Genomic DNA, 26,384 nt, shown 5'->3' on the forward strand with positions numbered 1-26,384 from the left:
TAACGAGTGCTATTTCTGTATTTTACACATACACAGGACGCACCGTTTTTATAGACGCAGCCAGTCATGGCAAAATATACACCAGCTTAAACATACACGCTACACCCACACGCTAAAAACACGTTTTTAAAAGGCAACGGAAGCAAAACTGAGTTGGGTTGTACTTTATTTAGCCATTTTACAATGTACTCACGTCATCATCACCCACAAATCCATCAAAGTTGCTTCGTAAAGCTGTGTTGATGCCGATCGCCAGGCCACAATCCATTGGGTGTATATTGCCAAAAGAACTATATATCCCAGCAGTCACTGCGCAGTACTTTTTCTACGGGAAAATAGAGTCGGGCAGGGGCTGCTTGCCGTAGTTGTGAGAGATGGTGTACCCTATCGACTGATTTATTTGATTTTATCGTGATAACAATTTTAGTATTGGTCCATATATAAAGCGCACTGGATTATAAGGCGCCCTGTCTATTTTGGAGAACATTTCAGACTTTTATGTGCGCCTTATAGTCGTGAAAATACGGTATACTGATAGTGTCAAAAGATATATTTTTGGGGTGAAATGAACGGCACCAAAACCAAATAAAACACCAATTCTTGATTGGCGTTTCCATAATCCCAAAAGTTTCTGTTTTTTTTTTTTGTTTCAGGAACACTGAATGATAATTTACAGGCATTTTTAAATAGCTGGTGTTATTTGACATCATCAAACGCTCCCTGTTTATTGGTTTCTTCATTGATGGATGCAACTTGTCTTCCAAAACACGTTTCATTTTTTACCAGTTCAAACAGACTGTAAATAATGATGAGCTTTCTTTGTTGTTTATAAAAAAAAGGCTAATTCAGCAACCGACTCTTAAATCGGCTTTTCAGCGACGCGTTGGTACTTTGTGGGCAAATTCTTTCGAGTGTTCTTCTATTACCGTGTGGTTAAAGTGTGGTGCGTGAAAGCGACCCATGACAAAAAGAGGCGTTGCGGGTCTTCGCTCTCGGGTCCTTCAAAGGATAGCGGCTCTCTTTCTATCTACGACAATCTTCTACATCTATACGTCGCAATGTCGGCCATGTGCTTCTTCAGCAATAAATGCCACTATCAAAGACCCCCTTGCTTTCTTGGCACGTCCTTGAGACCGAAGACCGGCGAGCGTAATGGCAGCCCGAGCAAAGTCTTGCGTTACGTTGACCGCCGTGGCTTCATCCGTGGCGCCGTTGAAGAGCGGAAAAGGCCCAAAGACCGTTGACCCCGTCCACGGCGTGACCTGTAAGTGAATTCCTTTGTCAAGTGGAAGCTGACACTCCGCAGGGCGCCGTGATGTCATCCCGTCCAGATAACGTGACAAAAAGCCATGGATCACGGCCACGCGGGAAACGGCGGCAACCTCACACCGCCGGTTACCGGACACGCCGACGACGTAACGCAATGGCCGGGGACGTATTCCATCCGGCGCTACCTGGACTTCAGAATTTCAAACTCACAGCCAATGAACAAGTGGTTTTGTAACTTGGATTTTTTTTGTGTAAGTAGAGACGCGTTACGTAAATCAGGGGTGGCCAATTCCTAGATGCTTCATACCGATCTAGATGATTTGATTCAGGTGTGTTGGTGGATCTGGAAAACAGACCGACCTTTCGTTTAGTCTAGACCAGGGGTCAGGAAACTTTTAGGACGGAGAGAGCCATAAACAGTTGATTTTTTCAAATGTTATTCCTTGAGAGCCATTTTCAACATTTAACATTTCAAACGAGCAGAACGCTCCAATCCCATGAGACCGTTGCAAATCTGTTGCGACCCGTGAGAAACGCTCACCTCGGTCTGAAAAGGTCTGAAAAGTTAGACTATGGGTGGGGGGCGGAGGGGTTGACGCATGCTGCCTTGCTCCCTTACATGAAAGAGGGAGGGCTGGAGTCCCTAAGAGCCCGACGCTCACTTTTTAGCCGTCAGGCTTCGGGTGAAGACACCACACCGGAACTTTCTCAGACCCAGACTCCATCGAGAGGTGGCGGAAGGCTCCATTTGGTCCCGCCGCAGAGGCGAGCGAACCCTTTTTGGGGTGAATCCAGAGACAGGGGATGCGGTGAGAGGATCGCGAGTCCAACGGGATATCGGAGATGGACTCGGATTGGCCGACCAGGCGCTTTGATTTTAACAGGTCTTTCTTCAAAGCTCTCCTGAAGATCGACTGAACATGTGGAAATCGGCACCCCGGGCCGAGCGTTCTTTCCATTCGGCAGACGGGAAATCCTTCCACCTGGATATCTATTAACTTGATTTTTTTGTTTTTTTGGCTCAATTTCGTCAAGCCGTCCACGCCGTTTAGACTGAGCGGAACAACAGAAGCGGGGCGACGGCTTCCCGACGGGAACCCGCATCCACGTAATCCCTTCGTTGGCGTAATTGTCGCTCCGTCCCGCCGATTCATTCGGACGGCGGACTCGGCTAAAAAAAAAAGTGAGGGTGGATTCCACCCGCGGAGCTTTTAAGCCAACGACCAGGCGGAGGGAAATGGGAGGATTTAGTGCAGGTGCTACATCATTTGGGGGAAGCTCTGCCCTCCCGGCCTCTCGGCACCCCGTAGCGGCATGTCCCGGGTCCCGAGGCCGCCCCTAGTCCGCCACTCCACCACCCACACGGAACCATGATCAGATGTGAGGCCGCCGGGTCCGCCACGCTGTCTTCCTCGTGGTCGCTGCCCCTCCTGCTAGCCCTGGTGGCGTCCGCCTTCACCCTGCCCGGAGCCGCCTGCCGTCGACCCGGGAGAGACGGACCCAGGCCGACCGGGTGGCCCGGCCAAAGGGCTACGCCGAACATTTGGGAACGCGCCGGAGTCCGGCAGCCCGGGACCGCCGCCACGACGGCACCGGCTCGGACCGGAGGGGGAGCGCAGGGCAGGCACGTACGCAGTTACAACCATCTGCAAGGGGACATCCGGAAGAGGAAGCTGTTCTCTTTCCAGAAGTTTTTCCTGAGAATCGACAAGAACGGACGGGTCAGCGGAACCAAGAGCAAGGATGACCCGTTGAGTAAGTGATCGGCCGTCCGCCTCCTCTCAAAATCCGTTGGATTGGGCCGACGCTAACATCCGTTTAGCTTAAAAGCAGATATCCGGCGCTATCTGTCTTGTCCAAACACTCGGGACGGAGTTGGTAGCTCTCAGATGGTTTTAAAAGGAGCGCGGGGAGATAACCCCGACATTATCAGGTGGTCTTTGCGACCCAGAGTAAACGCTGATAACAACTACCGTCAGGGAGGCGAAGGCAGGGGGGATATGGATGTCAGACCCCAATGACACTTCCATCATCTTCTTGCCCGTTTGTCTCTCGGCAACGGAGAAAATTATGCCAACCCAGTCTGGGACATTTGGCTTGAAGTGAAATGTTAGCATTCTTGCTAAGCTACGTGTGCGCTAATGCGACTCCGGGTCATTCGTGCGCTCCGATGGGCATTCGACGGCGAGACCTCCGACGTGGACACATGCTCGCCGACTTGGAGTGAGTTCGGAACTTTTTCAAAGGTCCCCCGGGAGCGCCGAAGCGCACTTTCAATCAAATTGAGCCGAGGAGATCTTCGTTTAAGCCCCTTCATTTACCCGGCGTATTAAACGGCGATGCCTTTACTGCCAGAAGTCTCTTTTTAAGTGGTAAAACAGACAGCCGCCAACTTAGCGCGTTAGCGGTTTGCGCCTTAACGCCGTTTAGCCGTCCGTCTTTTCCAAAGTCGGAGGCCGATATACTCTGGGGAGGATGGCGAAACCAAGAGCTGAAGGTACAGGTTTATGAATGGCGTGGCGGATGGTGGCGTTCCCATCAAAGCCGTGTGTCCTCCACATCAATGGGGCCGGCGTCCAAAAAGACCGTCCCCAGGGGGTCCGGGGACGCTGCGGATTTGCTGCTCTTGTATCGTGTTCACACGGTAAAGGACACCACACAAGAGCGGCTTCAGTCTACGTTCCCTAGGGCCAGACATGATCCCCGTTCTGACGTCTTTTGTGGACGCGGCGCGCTCCCTTGAAGTGACAAAATATCCCGTTTTTGTTACGTCAATGCTAGGACGGACGGCCGTGAAACTGGGAGGCAAATGCCGTTTAAAGGGGACACGCCTTCTCGGAGATTTAGGAAGCGCTTTGGGAAGCGCAAGATGCTTTCGGGATCTGCCGGGAGCCAACTTGGCGGCTCTTAAAGAGCCGGTAACCGGTCTGGCGTGGATTTATGAGCACGCCCAGGCAAAACTGTCGCACGTGGCTTTGCTACGCCACGGTAGCATGTGCCAAAGTCGGAGCGAGAGTGCTAGGTGTTGTCCTGCATCTCATAGCCGTTTATTTTGGCCATGTTATTGTCCTTTTGCGTTGTAGCTCCGCGTTAGCTAACATGCTAAAAACATGTTTCCACATCATCGTCTTCTGAGCGTTGGTCTGGAACTAGCGTTCATCTTGAAAACAGCGCCCCCATTATCCGTGGTGGTCGGATGGTGTATTACAGTTTACAATGATAACGTTTTTATCGAAACTTTTTAATACTATGGTTGACGAAAATTATTTCACGATAATTATCGTTATCGTTTTATTGCCCGGATTGACTGTCATTTCTTGGACTCGACTGGAAATCGTTGGTGTCCCAGAACCGCATTTGTCTTCTTGACAGCGCCCCCATTCCCCGTGGTGGTCGGATGTTGTATTACAGTTTACAATGATAAAAAAATTATTGAAACTTTTTAATACTATCTTTAACAAAAATTATTTCACGATAATTATCGTTATCGTTTTATCGCCCGGCTTGACTATCATTTCTTGGACTCAACTGGAAATCGTTGGAGGTGTCCCAGGACCGCATTTGTCTTCTTGAAAGACTTTGGCGTGGGAAAAAATAGCTATTATGTAGCTGTGGGTAAAAGACGCGTCTATCTTTCCGAAGACGGATCTCCCGACTGTTTAACTACCCCGAGTGTGGTCCTTTTAAAATGTTGATGGGACGTACCCCGACTCCGACCCCAGCGTGAGATCGACATGTTATCTTGAGCCCGCTGTGAAGATGAAATGTTACAGCGTGAAGACGAGAGGGAGAGGATGGCAAAAGTCAAACGCGACTTGGCCGTATAAATGCTCATTCATCCGGTGAGACGATTTGACGGGCATTTCTGCGATCCGGGTATTTGAAGAGCACCTTGGGCTTCCGTCGGCGTGGTGGGACCTTTGCGAGCGCAGGTGTTTCCGATTCCCAAAAGCAGCGAACGCATCACCACCGGCTCACCGCGTCCGCCGAGGCATTTCCGCGGGTGCGCGCCCACACACGAGCTGTCTCACCCCTGCCTCCGGTGGCTGACTTTGATCATGGATGGTTAGGGCCTTTTTCTTTTTCTTTTTTTCTTTCTTTTTCTTTTTTTTTTTAAAATCCTCTCCCCACCCCCGGTGTCGTTGTCGCGGCTCTTCTGTTCTCCGTCTTTTCATCCCTCCCTGGTCGGGCCGTGGATTGTCTTACATCGTCAGTCCGCGGCGGATACCCGATCCCGGCGCGGAAAGTGTTCTCAGATCTTCAATGGCCGTCGTGTCACAGTCCCCAGCGCTGCCTCGCCGCTTCAGACCTCATCGCCCTTAGGTGCCAGCGTTTGAACTGCGTGGAAAGCGATACGGCGGCGACCTCGCCGACCAGGAGGGGGGAAAGGCCGGCGCGCCGTTGGCCGAGCAATTGTTCTTTCGGGATGCACCTGCGCGCCCGCCGTCCGGCTTCTATCGCAGTCGTACTTTGGCGATATTGCGAGGGAAAAATCTCAATATGACGAGATTAAAATGTGAATATTATGATATTGAAATCAAAATATTATGAGATTAAAATTTAAAGATGATAGAGATAACATCATATATTGTACTATTACACCATTGGCTGGCTACCGATTCCGGGTGTTAGCTGCAATAGGCTCCAGCACCCCCCGCGAACCTTATGAGGATACGCGGTTCAGAAAATGAACAAATGTGACATTACAATATTCACATTGTAATTTTATAAAATTAAATATTTCATTTTGTTGCGTATTGTTATGTGACGTGAAACGGAAGTTGTTTGGTTTCACTATTATTTATTTATTGTTACTATTTATTTATTATTTTGTTCGTTGTTGTTATTTGTGCACTTCGTGGTGAATCGTTCAGTACATCATAGTATATACATTCAGTAAACATTTCTGTAATAACATTTAGAAGGAAAACGTGAGTTTTATTACCATTTGACTTTGCTGTGGTCTCCGATATGATGACACGATGACGGCCAAGCTAGTTAATATCCAATTAGCTTCAGCGTATGCGCATGCGCAAAACTGCGACTCATGCTACATTCACGGCACCATTGTATCGTCGTAATGTAAATTTCCGCTCCTAAATATACGTGTTCGAAGTGTACAAGAATGTGTTTGATGCGTATGAAAGCGTGTTTTTGACAATGTCTTGTGGGAGACTTTATTTTGGGTCATTTTCTATCTGATGGATGGAGGGGCGTTTGGTCAAAACCCCCCAAAATTGTGTTCGTTTTGGAGACGAACGAGCTCTCCAACATGCCCCGCCCACTAGTTGGCTACTTTCACTTAAGGTCTAGCACGCTGACCTCCGGTATAAAGACCACCTACCTGAGGTGTAAATTAGTCCCTCTAATGGTGGTTGAGAAGCTTAAATTATTGGCTCGGTGACTTAGAAACCCGAGCTAGCCAGCTAGCAGAATATAAACAGGCCGAAGATTCTCAGTGGTGTCCAAGTGTTCATTTTCAAACCGTGCAGCTGGAAACACTTTGGCAGTCGTAAATCTTGTTTACAGTTGTAAAAACGTTACATTGTGCGTTTATGGCCCCAATCTCCCGTCCCGTGAGTCACTTTTTCAAGACAAAAAAACGCCACATTCTTTTTTCTTTTTAACATTTAGCACATCTTCCATCCCTGTTTAAGTCTTTTTGTATCGAAAAAAATAATCCAAATGGGATTATTCCAAATGTCAAATAGCATTGCTAACTATTCATTGATGATTATTTAGATAAGGGCTGGCGAACAAATTAGACACAAAGAGCCAACATTTTAAACTGTGCGAGTCAAAGAGCCGTGCTTTACGTCAGAAGCAGCATAAAAATGCAATTTGCCAAATTATTGTTTCGATATATATATTTTTAATGGGCTCTGATTAATTTGAGTGTGTTTGAGTATGATAAAAAGCAAAGAGCCCCATTTATTTTGGCCGGGAGCCGCATGCGGCTCGAGAGCCACGTGTTCGCCACCCCTGATTTCGATGGTTTAAAGCCCATGTCAACTTTAAAATGACCAAATCCACTTTTTGAACCTTTAAACTCACCTCTTAATTATTTTTAAAGTTGGAATTGTCTTAAATTTTTGCATGTTGGTGTATATATGTACTGTATTTTCACGACTATAAGGCGCACTTAAAAGTCTTAAGTTTTCTCCAAAATAGACAGGGCGCCTTATTATCCAGTGTGCTTTATATATGGGAAAAAAATAAAATGTGTCATTCATTGAGGGTGCGCCTTATAATGTGGTGCGCCTTATAGTCGTGAAAATACGGTATATATATGTATATGTATGTATATGTAGTATATGTATTTGTATGTGTATATATATATATGTATATGTTTATATATATATATATGTGTGTGTATGTATGTATATGTAGTATATGTATTTGTATGTATGTATATATATGTATATATTTATATATATATATATATATATATATATATATATATATATGTATATATATATATATGTATATATGGGTCATTTTCACATAATTCAGCAAATAACGGTAAAGACACTTTCAGAAAATGAATAATTTACAAAATGCAATTCAAGCATTCTGATTATCTCTAATTAGCAACACTAGCACTGCCTGGAAATATCTTAGCTGGAACTTTAATGAAAACATAATTAATTAAAATTTAAAAAATATGGGTGAATATTTGGAATCTTTCCTTGTGCCTTTCTTTTCTGATATCGTTCCCTTTCTTTCTCTAAATATTTGTGATAGGCTCCAGGGTCATTTTTAATCTTCTCCCTGCATTTGCGCATCGCTGCAGCATTAGATTTTTTCGCAGGTGGCTTACCGCCTTTTTTCTTAAATGGATTCATGTTCTGGAAATTTTACAAATCAAAGCAGGAATTAGTATACACATAAACATAGCATAACATGTTAGCGTCATCTCTACATATCTGTTGTATATTTAAAAATATGTATTTCATCTCTACATATCTATTGTATACACCTTTTAATAACGGTAAAGACAAAATTTATTAACGGTAAAGACACAACATTCCACCTCAGCCTTTGACATTGGTAGATGGTATTTCTTGGCACTCAGTAAATGATAGTGTTCTGCATGCATACACCATGCCCAGTTCATTAAAAAGCAAAGTAATTATGTTCACCAAGTTTTTAGGACATCGGTAAAGACATGGAATTGTTACGACATTTCACAGGTATGGTCCTTACCTTGGTTTTAGTTTCATTCTCATGGCTTCTGCTTAGCTGGCGTTGACAATATGGCTGACAACATCCTGGTACTTCTCCCACACCAGCCACCTGGTGTATTTACTGTGAATTTTTTGGTGTATTTCTCATGTGATAACGGTAAAGACACACTAACTGATATGAAAGGTACATCAGTAAAACTGTTTGCAGTTGCAATTCTTTTGCATTTTTCTCAAAGACAACTTGAGTGAAAATACTATTGAAACAAATCTAAACAACACATTCTAAATAGAGACAAACAAATAAATCATAACCCGACTTTTCATTCCTATAAACTGTGACACTAGATTCTGGACATCTAACGGAGTGGACAAATTCAACATAAACTGGCTCTCAATGTATTTGTGTCTCAAATAGATTTCTCTTAAAATTGGTGCCAAATGTAGTATAATATGTGGCAAACAAAGCAGTAGTAATTAATTTTTATAACTTTGTAACACATAAAGGGAAAGTCCAGGGCCATATCTTTACCGTTATTTGCTGAATTATGTGAAAATGACCCATATGTATATATATACTTCAGAGACACGCTTATTTATATATTTATTCATGTATTTATTTATTAACTTACTTATTACCTATCTATTTATGTCTAAAATGTATTTTACTGTGTCTGTATTCTCATCCTCTTGCTACTGTGACAACGAAATTTCCCGAATACGGGATGATTAAAGTTATCCAATTATCCAATTAAATAAAAAATATATATATTTTAAAAACCCACAATATACTGCATTGTAGGTATTTTGGAAATCACCTCGGTGGACGTCGGTGTGGTGGCTATCAAAGGACTGAACAGCAATTACTATCTGGCCATCAACAGGAAGGGAGAATTGTACGGAGCGGTGAGTACACATTTATTGAACTTATTATATTTGTTAATTGGAAAAAAAGAACATCTAGTAGCTGCCATTGTTGCGTCCAACTCCCAAAACGGACTGATTTCTTGTCTCCAGAGGGACTTTGGCGTGGATTGCGCTCTGAAGGAGCGAATCGAGGAGAACGGCTACAACACGTACGCCTCGGCCGAATGGAGGAACAAGAAACGGCAGATGTTCGTGGCTCTCAACATCCACGGGAGGCCCTTGCGAGGGAGGAGAACGCGGCGGAAGAACACCGCCACCCATTTCCTGCCCATCGTGGCGTGAGCTGGCCCAGAAAAGGATGGCACTGGCAAAATAGGGGGAAGAAGAATTTTACAAATAAGGCACTGACAATGATTAACAAAAAGAAGGGTTTATTGTGTACTTTATGGGGCGGTGGCGCAGGATGAAATATGGATTCTTTTTCTGTGCCAAATGGGAGCTGAAAGGCAAAAATCGAAACAACTTATTCCAGGTAGGCATACGGCTGGCCTCTTTACGATTAAATAGGGGTGTCCCCCATCTAAAATGGGGCCCGATTGCGGCGTTTGCAGAGGATCACAATCGGGTAAAAAAAAAGATTGTTTCGTGTTTTTTTTTATGTATTGGTTTACATTTTTAGGTATGAGATACAGACACTCCCCTACTTACGAACATTCGAGTTACGAACAACGGTACATACGAACATGTCTGCAAATTGCGTTTATGTCGAAAAAGGTTCGGAAGTTCCATTTTGTATTGCGCGCCTTTTTCCGAGTAGTGCTTCTTTCCGCCGCTAATAGCGACCGACGATGCCTGGCGCTGTGAGAGCTCAGCTCATCCAGCATCTACCTTCTTCTGCCCAGTTTGTTGCAATGCGGAAGTGCGTGAACGTGTCTCCAGTGCGCAAAGAACCTTTTTCATTTTTATCATTAAATATCTCGTGCATCCATTATTGAATATGGTTGGTGAAAAGCGAAAGGCTTCTATTGACGGAGGTGCAAGGAAGAGGCAAGCCATTTCATTTGAAACAAGGGCAATAATAACAAAGCTTGATGCGTGTTGCACGGGAATACAACTTGAATCGTTCGACCGTCAGTACCATTTATAAACAGAAAGATGGAGCAGCAGGACCCAAATATTGAACGTTGCACAAAGTTTGCAAATCAATTGAATGATGCCGTACAGTGCTACCGCATCATTTATGATGAAAAAAAAGAAGAAAACTGTGCAATCGTTATTAGATAGCTTCTTTTGGCCAGTTTCTAGTAAATCTCTCTCTCTCTCTCTATACAGTACTGTGCATATTCTCTCCATTTTATTAAATGTTTTTTTTCAGTACAAACCAATGCTGGTTACATATACAAGCCTTAAACATACAAATGCACTCATATAAACCTTCAATATACTTATATAGGCCTTAAACATAAATTATAATACAAAATATCGCACTGAATCAACTTACAAACAAATTCAACTTATGAACAATCGCTCGGAACCTAACTCGTTCGTAAGTAGGGGAGCGTCTGTACTCATTAGAGAGCCGTCAATGGCAGTGAAGTTTATTGGATGAATAGGTTGATTGATGTAAAATACATTGTTTTAACCGTTTGTTTGCAACCTTATTTGGGTGCTGCACAAGTGAAAAAAGGGGAGTTTTGTGATTTATCTTTTGCTCTGCTTTGTTCAAATCAGCCTTTTATATGATTATAATGTTACAATATCCCCCCAAGAATGACCCCCCCCCCAACTTACATTTCCTGGTGATTTGGAATGGGCAGATTCTCCAAATCAGGATGCAAAAATACGTGATGGGGACATCCCTATTATTAAACGCTAGCCATCGCAGTGAAGAAAAACAATTCTTAATGCCTGCCATTTGTCTGTACTGTACTGATGTATTTATTTTGCGATTATTTAACTGGAAGGGAAGACTTTGGAGGCCAGCGTTCCTTTCCTTTTTTTGTTTTTTGTTTAAATAGGATCTCTATCAAGTGGAAATAAAATGTCGTTTTTCTTCTCCGTGGTTCTCATCCGTCGCGTTGCGAGACTCGAGGTCGCGGTATGCGCTCGCCGATCCGCACGGCTGACGAGGCAACCATTAATGTCGGAAGCTTGGATAATCCATGTGGCAGCCATTGCTCTAATCATTATCTCCCAAACCGAGCGGAAACGTCCAACGAGACCAGACCAGGAGCTCGCCGCTCAGGCCCACCGTCTTTTTCGGCGAGGACGCACGGCGGCGGCCGACGTGACCTCCGTTTGACCAGCCGCTTGCCTCCGTCTGGGCGCAACCGCGTGCTAATCAGTGGCAGATGCCTTGATGGCAGATGAAAAGGAGAGCGGGAGAACATTAACGCCGCAAGCTTCCGGGCCTAAAGTCCTCTTATCCTGTTTCCAACAACATCCATCTCGTGCACTGCTGTATGTTATGGAAAGAAACAAAAAACAAGCACAGCCTGAGCCGTGTCGATGTGTCGCAAAACCATAGATTTTGAAATATTTGGTGACCGTTGGGGCAGCCCGGTGGATGAGTGGTTGGCGTTTAATTTAAATGGGGTGTATATTAAATGATTCAATATAACCCCCCATTTAATATAGGGGGTGGTATATTAAATGGGGGGTGGTATATTAAATGGGGGGTATATTAAATGGGGGGTGGTATATTAAATGGGGGTGGTATATTAAATGGGGGTGGTATATTAAATGGGGGGTATATTAAATGGGGGTGGTATATTAAATGGGGGGTATATTAAATGGGGGGTGGTATATTAAATGGGGGGTGGTATATTAAATAGGGGGTGGTATATTAAATGGGGGTGGTATATTAAATGGGGGGTGGTATATTAAATGGGGGGTGGTATATTAAATGGGGGGTGGTATATTAAATAGGGGGTGGTATATTAAATGGGGGTGGTATATTAAATGGCGGGTGGTATATTAAATGGGGGGTGGTATATTAAATGGGGGGTGGTATATTAAATGAAATTAAAATTACATTTTGACTGGGAGGACTGGCAGCAAATAGATAAGATGATGTCAATGAATTAGTTAATGATGGAAATATTTTTCTTTTTTTTTTAAATTTAGGTCTCACTTTATTTAATATCGGAAAAAAGACAGACATTTGCTGCAAAGTCTATTTCCACTTTACCAGTTTTGCTCCTTTCGCTTCCACCCCAGGCCGCTAGGTGGCGTTATCTCGCCCTTAAATCTGAAAACAACACGGTGTTTGTTGTCAGGAAGTGGTCCAAAAAGTTCATGCTAATGTACCCAAGGCTGTCAACATGAACTAACCGTAGAAAGTCATGCGCTGAAAGCCCCCGAAGCCCCGGATTTTTTGGCGCTAACTGTATTTTATGTATATATCTTTTCATTTAAAGGGGTAGAGCTGGAAAAACAAGCAAGTCATGAACGACAATTTTAATAGAGCCCCCGGAGCAGGGAGAAGCCGACATCCTCCCCCCGTAGACGCTGCACTCCCGAGTCCGGTTTGGGACAACGACGGTCGCTTAACCGTCTTCAACCAAGGGGAACCTTTGAGACAGCCTCGAACATACCCTTCTCCGGGCGATTTTAACATTAGCACGGCTACTGAAAATGGCGACGGCGGAGGTAAGGAAAGGGACACGACCGACTCGCGGCTAATGCTAACTAGCCTTTAGCATTTACTTTGGTTACCAAGCTCTTCTCTCCCATTTTTTGCTTACTTGGCTGCAGGCCTAAGTGCGTCACGTCTATTTCAACATATCTCACTTTCGCGTTCTTTTTCGCAAAGAAGCGAATGATTAAAGAACCGGAAGTATCGTAAGACCCCCCAAAATTACGTAGCATTGAGATAATTTAGCCTTTTCATCTTGTTTAGGAAAGGAAGTCGTTTCAAACTCTTGCTCATGTGTCAGTAGAATTTATACAAAAAAATATCATTTAATGATGCAATGATGTGGTCAGATGACCGAGTGTGTTTTGCATCCCAAAAATAATTAATTTACCTATAAACTTTTGTTCAGGAGTTCAAAAAATAGGAAATGTAATAGAAAAATGATGATTTTTCAGTTTTTTTAAACTGCGATTCGATTTTACCTTGACTGGGAATGGTCGCTGCCGTCCCTCTCAGTCAAAATGGAGCGTCCATCGAGTTACCAAAGAGCACAGGGTGCCATGTCAAGAATAGACGTCCAATTCATTGAAACTGGCTCTGAGCGCTCATCGTTGACGCTGCTAGATGTCCAATCCATTTGAAAATTGAAGAATCGCAAAGCACACGAGGAAACCGTATATTGTTCTGTTTTCAGATAGTAAAAGACAGAATGTAGACCAGTACAGTATAAATAACGACAGCCCTTCTAATCATTTGGACTCCTTGGTTGAATCGTCCAAACTCTCCGCCAGCGCCCCGGAGTTTGTCCCATACGTGGCGCCCCAAAGCGACGTGAGTATCACCATGGCGCCCGTCCTCTAAAGAATGCGCCACTCCAATTTCCTTGCCTTTTTTTCCCCGTGAAGGCGCAGCCATATTACGAGGACTACGACGACACGTTCGACGCTCCGTCCCTGGCCGACATGGTCCGAGACTTCCTTTGCCACCTGAGCTCCTCGCCCGGAATGTTCGAGTCGGACGTGGAGCATATAACGCACGTGCTGAATTCCTACGTGACGACGGTGGAGTTGTTGGCCGAGCTGGTGGAGCTGATCTACACGGAGGTTTGAATTAAGATTGACAGTTGTACCTCTATGAAATTAATCGGTTTCAGAATTTTTTTCGTAAGCACAGCAGCACTTTATATGTAAATTCTGTCATTCGTGCCATGGTCCTCAAAAAGCTGAAAACTAAACCCTGATCGTGGATCTTGTTTTCGCGTGTTGGGACGGTCATTTGCATATCAGAGTTTGTCCCCCGAGGCATTCTTAAGTAGAGGTACGACTGTATTTGATTTAACGCAAGGGTGTCAGACTCGGGTTGGTTCGCGGGCCGCTTTAACGTCAACTCGATTTCACGTGGGCCGGACCATTTTAGATATAATATTTAGATTTTTTTTATAAATGGATTAAAAGAACTGGATTAAAAGCCCTGAATATTCAGTTTTTTTATAGATCTAAAACAATGTTTATTTGAGCTTTTTTAAAATATATTTTTAGATTTTACAAAAGGATTTTTGAACTAAAAACACAGAAAAAAATGGATTAAAAAATGACAATGATTGATTTAAAAGGGGGAAAATCAGGAAATTTAATATACAGCCATACTCTTTATTTGAATTTGATCCTAAAACAGAAAGTGGGCACTCATGATTTACTTTCCCGGCCCACGCAAAATGATGCGGCGGGCCAGATTTGGCCCCCGGGCCGCCACTTTGACAATTTGTGATTTAACAGATAAATTTGATTGCCGTGGGCCTTTTCTTCACAGTCCACCGCCATTCCAAACTTCTCGTACACGGGCGCTCGGCTTTGTAACTACCTGTCGCATCACCTGGAACTCAGCCCACCCGGCGGCAACTTTCGTCAGCTGCTCCTCAAAAGGTAAACTTCCCTCCCTGTTGTTTCTGGGCGCGCCGTACAACGAGAAAACCTCGGTTTGCAGGTGCCGAGAAGAATTTGAGAAGCGAGATGTGGCCGTACAAGGTGACCCCGACACGCGGAAAAAGTTCCACACGTTTGTGCTCTTTCTCGGAGAGCTCTACCTTCACCTGGAGGTAAGACAAGCAACCGTGTGGCGTGTTTTTGCACAATGATGAGGCAGATGCCGAATAGGAAGGTTGAAATCTCTGTGAAAGGCCGTTTTATTTTGTTTTTGTTTTTGTTTAGCTGAAGAGTAGCAAAGGAACTTTAGAGCGAGCTAAAATCCTCCTGCAAGCAATGAAAGACCTCCTGAACACTCTGCTTTCCAGTCCTGTGGATGCAAACATCGTCTGCGCCGTCAAACTACTCAAGGTAGGAATGCCTTGTTGACTACAGTGGTCCCTCGACATACGATCGTAATCCGTTCCGAGACTGAGATCGTATGACGAGCTTTTCGTAACTTTTTTTTTATCCACGCAGACTTTATGTGGGTCAATGAATATGATTCATGTCGTGTCACAACTTTAATCTCCTGTTATTACCATTTTTCTCCGGTAAGGTTATTTTGAACTCGTCGCATAACTTATTTTTGACTCTAGTCTCGTGACATTATGATCTTTACCATGTAGTATGACTTCTTGACCGTGACCGGATGATTCGCCTAAAGACGACGTACGTTTGACAGACGGACAGGTCGCCGAATGGACGTTCCGCCGAACGTTCATTCGGCCGAACGGCCGGTCGGCCGAATGAACGTTCGGCCGAACGGCCGGTCGGCCGAATGAACGTTCGGCCGAACGGAGGTTTCGCCGAAACCGGATTCGCACGCTCGCCCCGCCCCCGGATCGTGTGTGTACAAGTTTTTCAACCTCGGCCCGCGGGCCATATACAGCCCGTTAGGATTTTTAATCCGGCCCGCCGCCGGCGTTGTCCATATGATAGTAAAAATCAATGATCCATTTCCCATTGCCGCTCATCACTCTCAATTTATTAGTCTACCGTCAATGGCAGCCCAGGAATAAGCACTCTTGGGCGGGCATGGCAGCCCAAGTCGCAATAAGGCAAAAAAAACGTCTATGTACGTCCATTCGCCAAACGGCTCAAAATGCTCTCAAATTCAGTCAAATCCAGCCGAAAATAGCGTCTAATGATTCAATGAAAATACTTGTATTAGAACAGAGCCCAGGGAAGTGAATTCCTCGGTACCCTTCTTGACAGATCGTTCCCATCTTCACGGTGGTTGACAATACTGAATCGCACTTATATATTGGCTTTATTTAAATAAAAAAAAAAAGATTATGTATTTTTTTTTAAGCTGACTGGTTCCGCCTTGGACGACGCCTGGAAAAAAAGTGGAAGCACTTTCATGGAACAGCTGATCCAGAGGATAGAAACCATCGTACTGGATGCTACTTGCAGTAGGTGCGTGAGGCTTCATGTCTTATCAGCTCGGAACACGACGCTAAATGGAGGGCGGCCACGTTTTGTGGTGCCGCGACCGCCGCCCTTTTCTGTTCACACCGACCTTGACCTTGCCAACAAGTCAATTCCTTCTCCAGGGATGCCCGACAAATGCTCCTCAAGCTAGTGGAGCTGAGGTCCAGCGACTGGGGAAGAGTGTCCACCGCGGCGGCCAGCAACGCCACCCCCGATAACGACCCCAACTACTTCATGGCGAGTGAAAAAGTCCACTTTTTTTGCACCGTTACCTCAATTCTTATTTTATTGTTATTACTTTGTCAACAGAACGAACCTACCTTCTACACAGAAGACGGAAAACCTTTTACAGCAGCAGACCCAGGTAAAAATGAAAGGACATCATTCCATGTACCGTATTTTCACGACTATATGGCGCATCGTATTTTTAGCCGCAGTGTCAGTAACGAGTGCTATTTCTGTATTTTAAACACACAACGGACGCACCGTTTTTTTAGACGCATATATATTATATATGGATGAACATCGAAACGCAATAGCGCTGGCTACCGGAAGCAGCCTATTTCCGGTTTCCGGTGCGCAGTGACTGCTGGGATATATAGTTCTTGTGCGCTACACCCACACGCTAAAAACACGTTTTTAAAAAGGCAACGGAAGCAAAACCGAGTTCGGTTGTACTTTATTTAGCCATTTTACAACTTACTCACGTCATCATCACACACAAATCCATCAAAGTCCTCATTTTCTGTGTCCGAATTGAACAATTGTCCAAATGAGTCATCGAAAACGCTGAGTTTTATACGTTCGTCCAGGCGGCCACAATCCATTCGCAAATAGTAGCTAGCTGGTAGCTAGCGTAACTTTTCCAACAGTGCTTTCCATGCTTTGTCAAGCTGTATTGATGTCCATGTATACAGGCCACAATCCATTGGGTGTATTGACAAAAGAACTACTACATATCCCAGCAGTCACTGCGCAGTACTTTGTCTACGGGAAAATAGTAGAGTCGGTGTACCCTATCAACTGATTCATTTTATTTTATCGTGATAACAATTTTAGTATTGGTCCATATATAAAGCGCACTGTATTATTAGGAGCCCTGTCTATTTTGGAGAACATTTAAGACTTATGTGCGCCTTATAGTCGTGAAAATACGGTAGCTTTACTGTCATTTCCTGAAGTTTCTCTTCTAAATGGGAGCGTTTTGCTTCCAGAGTATGCTGAGAAATACCAAGAGCTCATGGAAAAGCAAGATTATTTCCACGAGTTTGGTGGAGAAAATGAAAATGAAACGGAAACAGACGAGTAAGTCCTTCTAGTTGTTTTTCTTATAGTGTTTGTGTCGTATTCCATATCACAAATGGGCTTCATTTATATATGTAAAATCCATCACTGATAAAATATGATGCGCTTTCCCAGGTACGACTTTGACGACGAGATGGACCCTGAGATTGAAGAAGCCTATGAGAGTTTCTGCTTGGAGTCGGAGAAAAAAAGACAGCAATGACCCCCCGCCTACCCTGAAAAGTACTTTTACCGTAAAGTTGTCAAGCAAAACTGTAAACAAAAAGGCATTTTAACCAAGCTGTTTCATAGTGGCACTTCTGACACTCCTTTCCGGTTAGAGTAGATTAGTTAAAAGCAGACAATCGACGGGAAAGTAAATTTAAAAAAATCCTTTGTTTCTGGAAGTTTGTTTGTTTTGTTTTTTTAAAGAAACTTCTGTCTTGAAACTACCGTTTTAAATTCAAATACTATCAAGACGGACTGCCTGCTGTGGTGTTTGCTTTTATTATTATTTTCCCCCCAAGGTTTCCACCAATTTGTTCAAAGTGCCCAAGTCTACACACTTGAGAAAGTTAACTAAAATCTATGATTTTGGCCTAAATCCGATGCGTTCATCATATTTTGTCATCTGAATCTCGGACTGTTTGTCAGCAATCCACACAGGCTGTACAAATAATTTGTTTTATAGTGTGCTTTTATTATTTATAGTATTGTTTGCCTGCAATAAAAGATTTATAATGTGACTTTTTTTGTAAAAGGTGAGCCCGGGTCATGAATATACACAGGATTGTTCGTTTAAGTGGAAGGAGGCTCTCTAATTGGCTACCAAGGCGGAAGTGAAATCAGGCTGATCACCCGGATGTTAACACGTCATTTGCCCTGCTCTTGACAAGTACGTACTCCTTCCCGTCAGCCGGCTAGAGTCAGGTGCCTGTTTCTGTCAAACTTTGGAATTTATAAACATATATATGAGCTATTTGGAATACAGCGTACGCGTAGCTCCTCTATTGTTTCCGACGAGTGTTAATTACCAATTGTTAACTTCTCTTACACCCGCAAAGAACTCCGAAAAAAATGTTGCTAACGCTAACAAGCTTCAGCCGGTTTATTTTTGAAACTCGCTAGCATTCTATTCTTCCACGTTGTCATTTCCGCATCGGAACAAAAAGTACTCACGGAGAAGCCACAGTATGAGGTAATCGTCACAATAACGCCCTCTTCCAAAGGGAGGCTGAATTCGATTTTAAACGTCCGCTTTTTAAGGTCATGAGGACTCGCGAAGAAAGCCGGATGGAGTGCTTCGAAAGCCGAAGTCGCTTCATCCATCCCAGCGACTAAGAACTCGGCTTGGAAGCAGAACACGGAGGACAACCATCACAATGGGCAGGTTTGTCTGCACTTGAGTCGAAGAACGGTGACTTTGTCTTGTGTGCGCTTCATCTCCCTTTCTTTATCTCTTAGGTTGAGTTTTTCTTGCCTGTTCCCAGCTTCCTGGCATTTCAGCATGCCATCCCAGATACTTCAGCGCCTGATGCTCCCGTCATTCAGGCAGCTCATCTTGGTGGGGGGGCTCTTCCTCCTACTGGGGGCCTTTTACTTCGTCCTTGTCGTCGGGAAGTTGCCCGCCGGCTGGATGAAAAAGGAAAACCACTTCCATAGGTTTACTCCCTTTCCTTTTTGAGCGACTGCCGTTGACTCCGTTTCGGCCTTAACTCGTTCACTGTCATTTACGGCAAAACAAGTCGAATCCATTGTGATGGTCAAAACTTATTTCCAATCAAAATATTACTATCTTTGCCCCGCGAATAACTTACCGTATTGGTCCGAATAAAAGACGACCCTCTCTTTTTTTACATTTTGGAAAAAGACTTTTTGAGCACTAAATTCAATTATTATACAGAAAATAATGACCGTACATCTGAAACAAATGATTATAACAATATATTCGGGAGAAAAGGCACGTTATTTTTGCCTCACTCAAATCATGCAAAAAGTTTCTATCACATCTTAATATCTGCCAAGCATTTAAATATGTCAACTAAAGTGTCATCACATTTGTAAGTCAATGGCTTCTGCTTTTTGAAATGTAAATGAACCAATTTACTGTGATAAAGTGATACTGTGACAAGTAGGCTTTTTGTGTTGTTGATAATGACGACAGGGCCTATGTCCGATTATTATTATTAAAACAATAAAATTGCAATATCTGCATGATCCAGCAAAGCGTTCAGCATTCGTTTTAAGGATATCTAGAATGAATATTATGTCTAGACCCCGACTGTAAGACGACGGACACTTTTTCAGTCTTACATCAATGCAAAAAAAACACCGTCTTATATTCGGGCCAATACGGTATTCACCGAAATGGCTCAGCCCGGCAATGAATCGAGTCGTACTTTTCTTTTGGTAGGCACTTGGCTCGGGTGACGGACATAGATGCGACGGATGCCAGCGATCCCGACCTGAACTACGGACTGGTGGTGGACTGCGGTAGCAGCGGCTCCAGGGTGTACGTGTACTGCTGGCCCAGTCACAACGGCGATCCCCACCAGCTCCTGAACATTCGCCAAATGCGGGATCCCAATCGCAAGTCGGTGGTCATGAAGATCAAGCCTGGTAAATTTGTCAATGATTGCTTTGCGCGACGACGCCTTTCGGCTCAGACGTCCCACTCGGTGGCTTTTAGGAATTTCCGAGCTGGCGGCGACGCCAGAGAAAGCCAGCGACTACATCTACCCGCTGCTGAGCTTTGCCGCCAAACACATTCCCAAGAACAAGCACATGGAGACGCCCCTTTACATCCTGTGCACGGCCGGAATGAGAATTCTGCCTCAGAGGTACAAGTGAGGTTCACACGCGTGCTATTGGTCGCCGGACCGCCTCCAGTCGTGACGCTCAGTGTTTTTTTTTGGTACAATTTTAGTCAACAAGAGGCGATTTTGGAAGATCTGCGGACTGATATCCCAGTGCACTTCAACTTCCTCTTCTCAGATTCCCACGTGGAAGTCATTTCCGGAAAGCAAGAAGGTAAAATGAGACGCGCTCATTGGTCGGTCCTTTTTAATCTCCAATCGGCAAAGTACAGACGCTCCCCTACTTGCGAACGAGTTAGGTTCCGAGCGATTGTTCATAAGTTGAATTTGTTCGTAAGTTGCTCAGTGCTATATTTTGTATTATAATTTATGTTTAAGGCCTATATAATTATATTGAAGGTTTATATAAGTGCATTTGTATGTTTAAGGCTTGTATAAGTATCGTATTGTGTACCTAACAGTATATTAACTTTCAAATGGATTCTCCTTTGTTCCAGGGGTCTATGCATGGATAGGAATCAACTTTGTTCTGGGAAAATTTAATCACGCTCCCAATGGTAAGGACGCGAGGGTGCCATGCTTGACTCCAATTTTTTCAAAATAATGTGAAAAATCAATCATTTAGCTCATTTAGCGCTTAAAGATGTTCTGTCGTCACACAACCTGCTGTCCTTCTGCTTTGCTGTCAAGATGGGGAAGCTGTTGTGGAGGTCAATGTACCGGGGGGTGACCAACAGGAGGCGCTGGTGAGAAAAAGGACAGCTGGTGTTTTGGACATGGGCGGAGTTTCCACACAGATAGCATTTGAAGTGCCCAAAACTGTAAGCTTTACATCTCCACAACAGGTTATTATCCACCACCAATTCTGTTTTCTGTGCTCGTCCTTTTTTCTTTTTCCTTCTCTTTCTTGGTTAAAGGTGTTATAAAATGTTAGCCACGTAAAAAAAATAAAATGACGGCCCTTTTACATGTAGAAAACACTGTTTTTTGTAGCGTTTCCTAGTTATCACATTCAAAACAATCCATCAAGGAATGCAGACTTTTTCCAGCAATTCTGGTTGTGACATCACAACCAGAATTGATCATTTTTTAGCTTTCCAGCGCTAGTTTTGGGAGATTTTTAGTGAGCAAGGCAGCTGCTAAAGGAAGACTAATTGGGATTTATTTCATAATGAAGCCTATTTGTCTATTTTAGATGGATTGTCCTTCCAAAATATGCTGCCGCCGCCATTTTGAATTCGCTTTTTGCAATCTTTCATAGGACCTTTAACCTTGTGGAAACCATCTGCTCTGTGCAGTTTGAAGATTGACTAATATTTGGATGCGTGACAAATGTGCAAAAAAAGGCAATTTTTTTGCCAGTGCAAAAAAGCCTTTTTTGCCAGTGCAAAAAAAAGCAATTTTTGTGCCAGTGCAAAAAAAAGTCATTTTTTTTGCCAGTGCAAAAAAAGGCAATTTTTTAGCAAGTGCAAAAAAAGGCATTTTTTTAGCAAGTGCAAAAAAAGGCAATTTTTTTGCCAGTGCAAAAAAAGGCAATTTTCTTTTGCCAGTGCAAAAAGGCATTTTTTTGCCAGTGCAAAAAAGGCATTTTTTTTGCCAGTGCAAAAAAGGCATTTTTTTTGCCAGTGCAAAAAAAGGCAATTTTTTTGCCAATGCAAAAAAGGCAATTTTTTTGCCAATGCAAAAAAAGGCAATTTTTTTTGCCAGTGCAAAAAAAGGCAATTTATTTTTGCCAGAATGCCCAATATTTTTAAACACATTTTAAAAGTCAACCCACTCTCTGATGCCATTTACTAACTAGCCTTTGTTTTCTTTGTTTGTTTCAAAGGAGGAAGTGGCCAAGAATTTACTGGCAGAATTCAACCTGGGATGCGACGCCCATCGCACGGATCACGTGTACCGCGTCTACGTCGCCACCTTCCTGGGTTACGGAGGAAATGCGGCGCGCCAAAGTTACGAGGACCGCCTGGTCCGACGAACCGTCGCCCAAAATAAGTGAGTATGGTGGGGAGAGTCTAACGCTGTAGTCATTATCCAAATGGTAACGGCCCCTCCCATTGGGCCAGGTTATCCGGCGAGCGCGTGGGCGAAACGGCCGAGTCGCCCCTCCTGGACCCTTGTCTCCCCAAAGACCTGCAGGAGCAGGTGGGATCCCCCGAACGGAAGCTCCACCTACTGGGCACGGGCGACTTCGAGCAGTGCCGGCGCGCGCTTGGACCGTTCCTCAACCGCACCGACGAGCCCCAGACGTCTCTGAGCGGCATCTTCCAGCCGCCCATCGATTACCACAACAGCCAGTTCTACGGCTTCTCCGAGTTCTACTATTGCACGGAGGACGTTCTGCGCATGGGCGGAGACTATAACGCTTCCAGATATGCCCAGGCCGCCAAGGTAAAAAAAAAAAAAATATATATATATATATATATATAACCTTTTGGATGGAGAGAGCCATAAACAATTCATATCTTTTTAAATGTTAATCTTTGAGAGCCATGCTCCGAATTTAAAAGTCGACATAAAGGAAAATGTGTGCCTTTTTTAGTCACTTCACCACTTTTAAAGTACAAAAAGTCTCTGAATTCTTTTGACGACATTGTTCCGTTGTTGCTAATCAATCAGTATCAATGAGAATATCCATGCAGAAGAGTCTAATGAAAAAAAATATGATTATAAGGCGCTCTAGGTAGTGTCAACGCCATACTTCCAACGTAAAGATCCTATTTCTGCGCTTTCTCACCAGCAGTTTCCATATTTTAGCTCACAGGTTAGCAGAGCGCCATATGCACCCATCAAAAGAGCCATATGTGGCTCCAGAGCCATAGGTTCCCTACCCCTGTTCTAACAACTTGTGTTAAGAATTTGAAGAGGTCCTGGTTTTCAAACATTTTAACATTTTTAACTTTTTTTTAAATTGACTTGTGTTCTCCTGTATAATTTTCTTTTTTAAAATGACCCTATTTTCTTGATAATACGCCATAGTTGTCGCAAAAAAATGATGATTGAATCAAGGTTACGGCTTATATGCGCACAAATGAGACTTGACATGCACGATATGCGACTGCTATGCGAGAAAATACGGTATATCCCTTTCCCAATCTGGCGAAACCGTACTAAGAGGACACTTGGGTCAGTTCCCGTACAGTGATGAATTTCTGACCAAGTATCTCCATTTTATTCAGGGTTACTGCGCCACCCAATGGAAGACTTTAAGGGAACGCTTTGATTCGGGTTTGTACGCGTCCCACGCCGATCTCCACAGACTCCAGTAAGTTCTTATTCTTCGCACTTACCGACAAGCCATCAAAATATGAACCCTTTACTTTGTTTTACATCAATGTACGTGCCTTAATGACCTTTCTTTGTGTGCAGGTACCAGTGCTTTAAATCCGCATGGATGTATGAAGTATTACACACAGGTTTCTCCTTCCCCCCCGACTACAAAAACCTGAAAACGGCGTTTTTGGTGTTCGATAAGGAAGTCCAATGGACTCTGGGAGCCATCCTCTTCCGAACGCGCTTTCTACCTTTGAGGTAAGACGGTCCGTTTCTTTGCTCTGGCCGCGGCATCGGTCCCGTTGGCGCGTAGTCGTCGTGCCGACGCCGTTGGCGTTTACCCACGAGTGGAGCCCGCGTGCCGAGATTGACGTGACGGGTTTGTTTTCGTCCTGATTTTCCAGGGACATCCAGCAGGAAAGTCTGAAAGGAGTCCACGCTCACTGGAGGCACAGCTTCTCCTTTGTCAACAATCATTATTTATTGCTGGTGTGTTTCTTCATCGTGGTCCTGTCCATCATCTTGTACGTGCTGCGGCTTCGGCGAATCCACCGCCGGGCGGCGCAGCGATGCTCGCCTTCTTCGGCGCCGTGGCTGGAGGAAGGCTTGGACCCTCCCACGCTCCTCGTCAACCTCTGAGCTTCTCGTTGGAGAGACTCGACAGAAAACGGTGAGATCAAGGGGTGGGGAACCTTTTTGAAAGAGAGAGACATCAACAATTCCTATTTTCAAATGTTATTCCTTGCAAGCCATGCTCACAATTTAAAAAATCAAAATACATGAAATTTTGTAGTCATTTTGTCACTTTTAAAGTACAAAAAGTCTCGGAATTCCTTTGACAACGTTGTTAAGCTGTTGCTAATCAATGAATATCAATGAGTTCAATGAGTATCTATGAAATCAATGACTCCAATGACACAGTCCCTACGTGACGTTCCTATTGGTGCGTTCGGGACTCTGCTCGCTCACCACTGGTTTCCATATTTTAGCTCAGAGCCATATGCACCCATCATAAGAGCCACATGTGGCTCCCGAGCCATAGGTTCCCTACCCCTGGGTTAGATTATGTTCTCCAGGTTAAAGGTCTTTTTTTTTCACCTCGCAGAAGAGTCAAAATGACTATTTTTTGTTTTTTTAACAATGTGGGCATTCAACTTTTAGGAGCATTTTTTTAAAAAAATAGATATTTTCAGCTAGTGTTCACCAATTCCGGTCCTACGGGGCACCTGTTTTCCATTTTCCTCTCAAACCACACTTGGATGAAATGATCATCTCTCCAGAAGCCTGCTAACAATCCTGGTTATTTCATTCAGGTGTGTTAGGAGAGCAGATGGGTGTTGAACTCCAAGCACTTCCCAAAATCCATCTTTAAGTGACAGCTGAAATGTCTTCATACTACTGTACTGTTTGCAAGAAAAGTCCATGTTGTACTTGTGCAATATCAAACGTCTTGTCACTGTTCCAAACGCTCCTACGTCAAAACCTGTTTTTTTTTTTGTCTCCTCCTATACTTTAACGATGAGCACTAGGCGTCCTGGTGCGGCTATTAAGTCCACGCTTCGTTTTCAGAAGCGGCCATTTAAGTTGGGAGAGAGTCGGTCGGTGGGTGACAACCGCATGCAATGTGTAATAATAATAATATATGCAACATTAGTGTCGTGAAATGTTTGTCACATTGAAATGCACTAATAAAGCTTGGTCTTTTCTCAATCTTGGATTGTCTTCTCTGAGGAACAGCTAGCATTTTCTCTCAAATGTTTATCTGAATTTTGGTATTCAAACTTAAACTCTAGGGTTTTATAACCGGTCTGGCGGAAGCTGTTAATTAGTCGGAAAAGGTGACGCGTCACAATGCTTTGCTTCTTTCATTTGCATACATGTGTTATGGTTGATTTTCCACTCAGAAGCTGTTAGCAATCAAGCTGATATCTTAAAAAAAAACTAAGCAGGCTATCTTTTCCGACCAAGCCCAATTTTATCCGTCCCAGCAACGTTGTGCATGAGATAAAATCATAAAATTCAATTCAAAATGTTTTAAAAATACTGTCCAGCTAAACCTCCAAATCTGTAGTTTTATATCATTGTTTTTCACCACTGTACTGTTTGTCACGGTGAAATATACAGGAGTTTTCGCAAGATATTTGTACTTATAAAATAAAATCATGTAACATTTTAAGTCATTATAGTTTCATGACAGTGAGTCTCACTTTCCTTTCATTGATAAAAAGCAGGATCAACTATAGTGAAAATAGAGAGTTTGTTTCTTTTATTTTTTTTAGTCAATATTTTTTAACGTGTCTTTTTTTTTAATTGAACCTTTTTTAAAAATATTTTGCACATGCCCAAAAAACTCATGGCTAGGATGGTTACATGAACTCAGTTTTATTTCTCGAGAGACGGTATCGAAAAGAAAACTTCTCATTGGCCACCTCCCCTCTATGAGCCCGCCCTCTTTGCAAATCTTCGCCCTCCGATTGGTCAATCGTCAGAGCGCCGCACCTTTTGGTGAGGAATGACGTCACTTGGGCTCGCCCGACTGGTTGACGGCTCACCATGTCTTCCACGCCGCCGAGAAGTAATAGCTGATAAGTGGCGGCGTCCTTCGGGCTCGCCACGCATGGAGTTGAGCTCGGAGCCGGTGCTGGCCCCGCTGGAA

General features: G+C 43.8%; 4 protein-coding genes across 6 annotated transcripts in view; all 4 read left to right on the forward strand.

Moving 5' to 3' along the window:
* Positions 1–1,349: 1,349 nt before the first annotated feature.
* LOC144074303 (fibroblast growth factor 10-like) lies at positions 1,350–9,732 on the forward strand. Its single transcript, XM_077600668.1, has 4 exons — positions 1,350–1,415; positions 2,580–3,024; positions 9,256–9,359; positions 9,471–9,732. The coding sequence occupies exons 1-4, from the start codon at positions 1,350–1,352 to the stop codon at positions 9,660–9,662; spliced, it is 807 nt and encodes a 268-aa protein (XP_077456794.1). The 3' UTR covers positions 9,663–9,732.
* A 2,847-nt stretch (positions 9,733–12,579) lies between these two features.
* paip1 (poly(A) binding protein interacting protein 1) lies at positions 12,580–18,385 on the forward strand. Its single transcript, XM_077599976.1, has 11 exons — positions 12,580–12,971; positions 13,652–13,788; positions 13,863–14,060; positions 14,767–14,879; positions 14,941–15,052; positions 15,165–15,290; positions 16,234–16,340; positions 16,478–16,592; positions 16,665–16,719; positions 17,570–17,660; positions 17,775–18,385. The coding sequence occupies exons 1-11, from the start codon at positions 12,767–12,769 to the stop codon at positions 17,860–17,862; spliced, it is 1,347 nt and encodes a 448-aa protein (XP_077456102.1). The 5' UTR covers positions 12,580–12,766; the 3' UTR covers positions 17,863–18,385.
* Positions 18,386–18,519: 134 nt separating this feature from the next.
* entpd4 (ectonucleoside triphosphate diphosphohydrolase 4) lies at positions 18,520–25,438 on the forward strand. Of its 3 annotated transcripts, XM_077599974.1 has the most exons (14): positions 18,520–18,837; positions 18,906–19,029; positions 19,104–19,301; positions 20,053–20,258; positions 20,329–20,479; positions 20,566–20,669; positions 20,953–21,012; positions 21,146–21,300; positions 22,284–22,450; positions 22,522–22,846; positions 23,635–23,720; positions 23,825–23,986; positions 24,133–24,398; positions 25,042–25,438. In XM_077599974.1, the coding sequence occupies exons 2-13, from the start codon at positions 19,022–19,024 to the stop codon at positions 24,365–24,367; spliced, it is 1,857 nt and encodes a 618-aa protein (XP_077456100.1). In that variant the 5' UTR covers positions 18,520–18,837; positions 18,906–19,021; the 3' UTR covers positions 24,368–24,398; positions 25,042–25,438. The 3 variants fall into 3 exon arrangements, with proteins under 3 accessions (XP_077456100.1, XP_077456099.1, XP_077456101.1); XM_077599973.1 differs by having other exon boundaries at positions 24,133–25,438; XM_077599975.1 differs by having other exon boundaries at positions 21,146–21,276; positions 24,133–25,438.
* An 840-nt stretch (positions 25,439–26,278) lies between these two features.
* The window catches only part of slc25a37 (solute carrier family 25 member 37), a 6,225-nt gene continuing 6,119 nt past the window's right edge, over positions 26,279–26,384 (forward strand). The window contains exon 1 of the mRNA XM_077599979.1: positions 26,279–26,384. This exon is cut by the window's right edge and continues 171 nt beyond it. Coding sequence (XP_077456105.1) covers positions 26,346–26,384 — 39 coding nt within the window. The 5' untranslated portion in view covers positions 26,279–26,345.

This window comes from Stigmatopora argus, chromosome 5 (genome assembly GCF_051989625.1).
Source record: "Stigmatopora argus isolate UIUO_Sarg chromosome 5, RoL_Sarg_1.0, whole genome shotgun sequence".
In the NCBI taxonomy this organism is placed as follows: Eukaryota; Metazoa; Chordata; class Actinopteri; order Syngnathiformes; family Syngnathidae; genus Stigmatopora; species Stigmatopora argus.

Coding starts and splice junctions, on each gene's coding strand:
- LOC144074303 (XM_077600668.1), top strand. CDS start 1,350: ATGGATCACGGCCACGCGGGAAACGGCGGCAACCTCACACCGCCGGTT. Junction 1,416..2,579: donor TTACCGGACACGCCGACGAC/GTAACGCAATGG, acceptor GGCACCCCGTAG/CGGCATGTCCCGGGTCCCGA. Junction 3,025..9,255: donor GAGCAAGGATGACCCGTTGA/GTAAGTGATCGG, acceptor ACTGCATTGTAG/GTATTTTGGAAATCACCTCG.
- paip1 (XM_077599976.1), top strand. CDS start 12,767: ATGAACGACAATTTTAATAGAGCCCCCGGAGCAGGGAGAAGCCGACAT. Junction 13,789..13,862: donor ACGTGGCGCCCCAAAGCGAC/GTGAGTATCACC, acceptor TTCCCCGTGAAG/GCGCAGCCATATTACGAGGA. Junction 15,291..16,233: donor GCGCCGTCAAACTACTCAAG/GTAGGAATGCCT, acceptor TTTTTTTTTAAG/CTGACTGGTTCCGCCTTGGA.
- entpd4 (XM_077599973.1), top strand. Junction 20,480..20,565: donor ATGAGAATTCTGCCTCAGAG/GTACAAGTGAGG, acceptor GTACAATTTTAG/TCAACAAGAGGCGATTTTGG. Junction 22,847..23,634: donor GATATGCCCAGGCCGCCAAG/GTAAAAAAAAAA, acceptor CATTTTATTCAG/GGTTACTGCGCCACCCAATG.